The sequence below is a fragment of the Lathyrus oleraceus genome, chromosome 7, assembly GCF_024323335.1.
Source record: "Lathyrus oleraceus cultivar Zhongwan6 chromosome 7, CAAS_Psat_ZW6_1.0, whole genome shotgun sequence".
NCBI lineage: Eukaryota > Viridiplantae > Streptophyta > Magnoliopsida > Fabales > Fabaceae > Lathyrus > Lathyrus oleraceus.
Genome location: NC_066585.1, coordinates 303,108,708 through 303,110,830, shown reverse-complemented (window position 1 = coordinate 303,110,830; position 2,123 = coordinate 303,108,708). Strand labels below are relative to the sequence as shown.

The following is a 2,123-nucleotide window of genomic DNA, read 5'->3' as shown; positions in this document are numbered from 1 at the left end:
AAGAACTATACTTAAGCATCTGCTGCAGCCATTTCCAAACATTACTAGCACATGAACAATAGAAAAATAAATGGTTAATATCCTCATCCTCTTTGAAACAAAGGTTGCACATATAAGGCAAATGAAAACCCCTTACAACCATTTTCTCATCAGTAGGAAGTTTAGCAAGGCTAAGTCTCCAAAAACCAAAAAGTGGGATGGAGGAATAGAGGAACTCCATATAAAACTGTCCCATTTAGAATGAGCACAATTACCTTTGACATGAATGAAAGCATCTTTCAGATAGAGATGTCCAATGTCAGTAAGTTTCCACATGAGCATATCCTTTTGCAAGACATTAGGATAAACATCTGCAATAATCTGAAGTAGCATCGGGTATAACAAAACAATATCAGTAGGTAGAACTATGTTGTTATCAACTATAAATTCACTCAGCTTCGCATTCGAAACCTGCAAGGAACCCTCAGGAATTTGCAACAGAGAAACTAATTGTTCACCCCACCAATTATACGTCCAAAGTCTAATATTCTCCCCATTACCAACATTCCAGACAGTGTTATCCAAAAGATTACTCAAGAAGTTTTGACACCAGTCCAAATAGAAGAAAACCATGGGTATCAGACCTGTCGCCCATGTTTAAAAATCCTGGTTTTCAAAATCGCACCCCAAGAGTCATTATTCATTAAGAATGGACCAGCACTTCACAAGATTGGAAGCCCCATTGGTAGTCCTTAGTGATCTCAGACCCAAACCTCACTTTTAGAATCTTTACAACAAATCTTCCAAGACACAGTCACCATTTTACGCCTTTCAATGTCGGCACTCCAAATGAAATTCATGTACAACTTTTCAACCAAATGAATGAGACTAACAGGCCAAGAATATATTCTAATAGAATACATTAACATACTATGGCTAACCGATTTCACGAGTTGAATTCTTCCAATTATAGACAAGAGAATAGTCTTCCACGCTGCTAGTTTACATCTGACTTTATCAATAATAGGCAGAAAATTAGAAACTTTAGGCCTTCCTTTGAAGATAGGGACCCCAAAATAAGTGAAAGCCAATTGACCTACTATGAAACCAATTTTGTTGGCAAGCATAGAATGTCTAGAATGAGACATATGCCCAGCAAACATAATAGACTTAGCAGGATTGCACACATGTCCAGAACATTCAACATATCTTTTGAAGAGCGCAGATATAACATCAAGGGAACTAACACTACCTTTAGTGAATAACATGATATCATCGGCATATAAAGCATGAGAAGGAACCAAGACAATGTAAGCTTTCATGAGCTTTATCTTATCATTGGAAACCATTTGAGACAAACCTTTGCTAAGCACGTCCTCGACTATACAAAACAATAACGAAGACAACGGGTCTCCCTGCCTGACACCTCTATGACAATTGAAGAAACCGTGAAACTTTCCATTAATAGAAACGGATATCTTAGCTGATTAAAGAATTCTTTTTATCCAAAGGCAAAAAATATCATTGAAATCAAACTTTACGAGCACCTTAAGGAGAAAATTCCAATTGAGAGTATCGAACGCCTTAGAAATATCAACGTTTAACATTAAATTCCCTCCAATAGTTTTCTTGTGCATAATATTCGTCACCCAAAAGTAAAACAAATACAATCCTTTATGCTCATATCTTTAACAAAACCCTTTTGCTCCTTTGAAATAATGTGTGGAAGAATCTGAGCTAATCTGTCAGTCAAAACTTTTGGTATAATTTTAAACTTGAAATTCGCTAAGACAATTGGTATGTAAAGATCAATATTCTCAGCCTCCTTAATCTTCTTGATTAAAACTAAAAATATATTTATCATTCTCATACATCATTCGCTTTCTCTTTTCTTTCTCTCTTATCTTCGCCTCTCCTTTATCTTTCTTTTTCTTTCCCCTTATCTATATATATTTCCTTCCCTTTGTTTATCTCTTTCTCGTCTTTCACTCTCTTTTTTTATATTAATATTTATATTTTTGAATAATATTGTAGTAAGTTTGACTCTATTTTATTTGTGATATTCATGGAGCACTAAAATATCATGTTGAATAAAAAAATTAAAAAAATATTTAACATTTTTTAAAAAATAACTTGATATGAGA

At 34.3% G+C, this 2,123-nt stretch overlaps 1 protein-coding gene across 1 annotated transcript; it reads right to left on the bottom strand.

The window, feature by feature from the left end:
• Nucleotides 1-740: 740 nt before the first annotated feature.
• Nucleotides 741-1,843, bottom strand: LOC127103549 (uncharacterized). The gene is made up of 2 exons (XM_051040800.1): nucleotides 1,648-1,843; nucleotides 741-1,462 (listed from the first exon to the last, which is right to left on the bottom strand). The coding sequence occupies exons 1-2, from the start codon at nucleotides 1,841-1,843 to the stop codon at nucleotides 741-743; spliced, it is 918 nt and encodes a 305-aa protein (XP_050896757.1).
• Nucleotides 1,844-2,123: the final 280 nt, after the last annotated feature.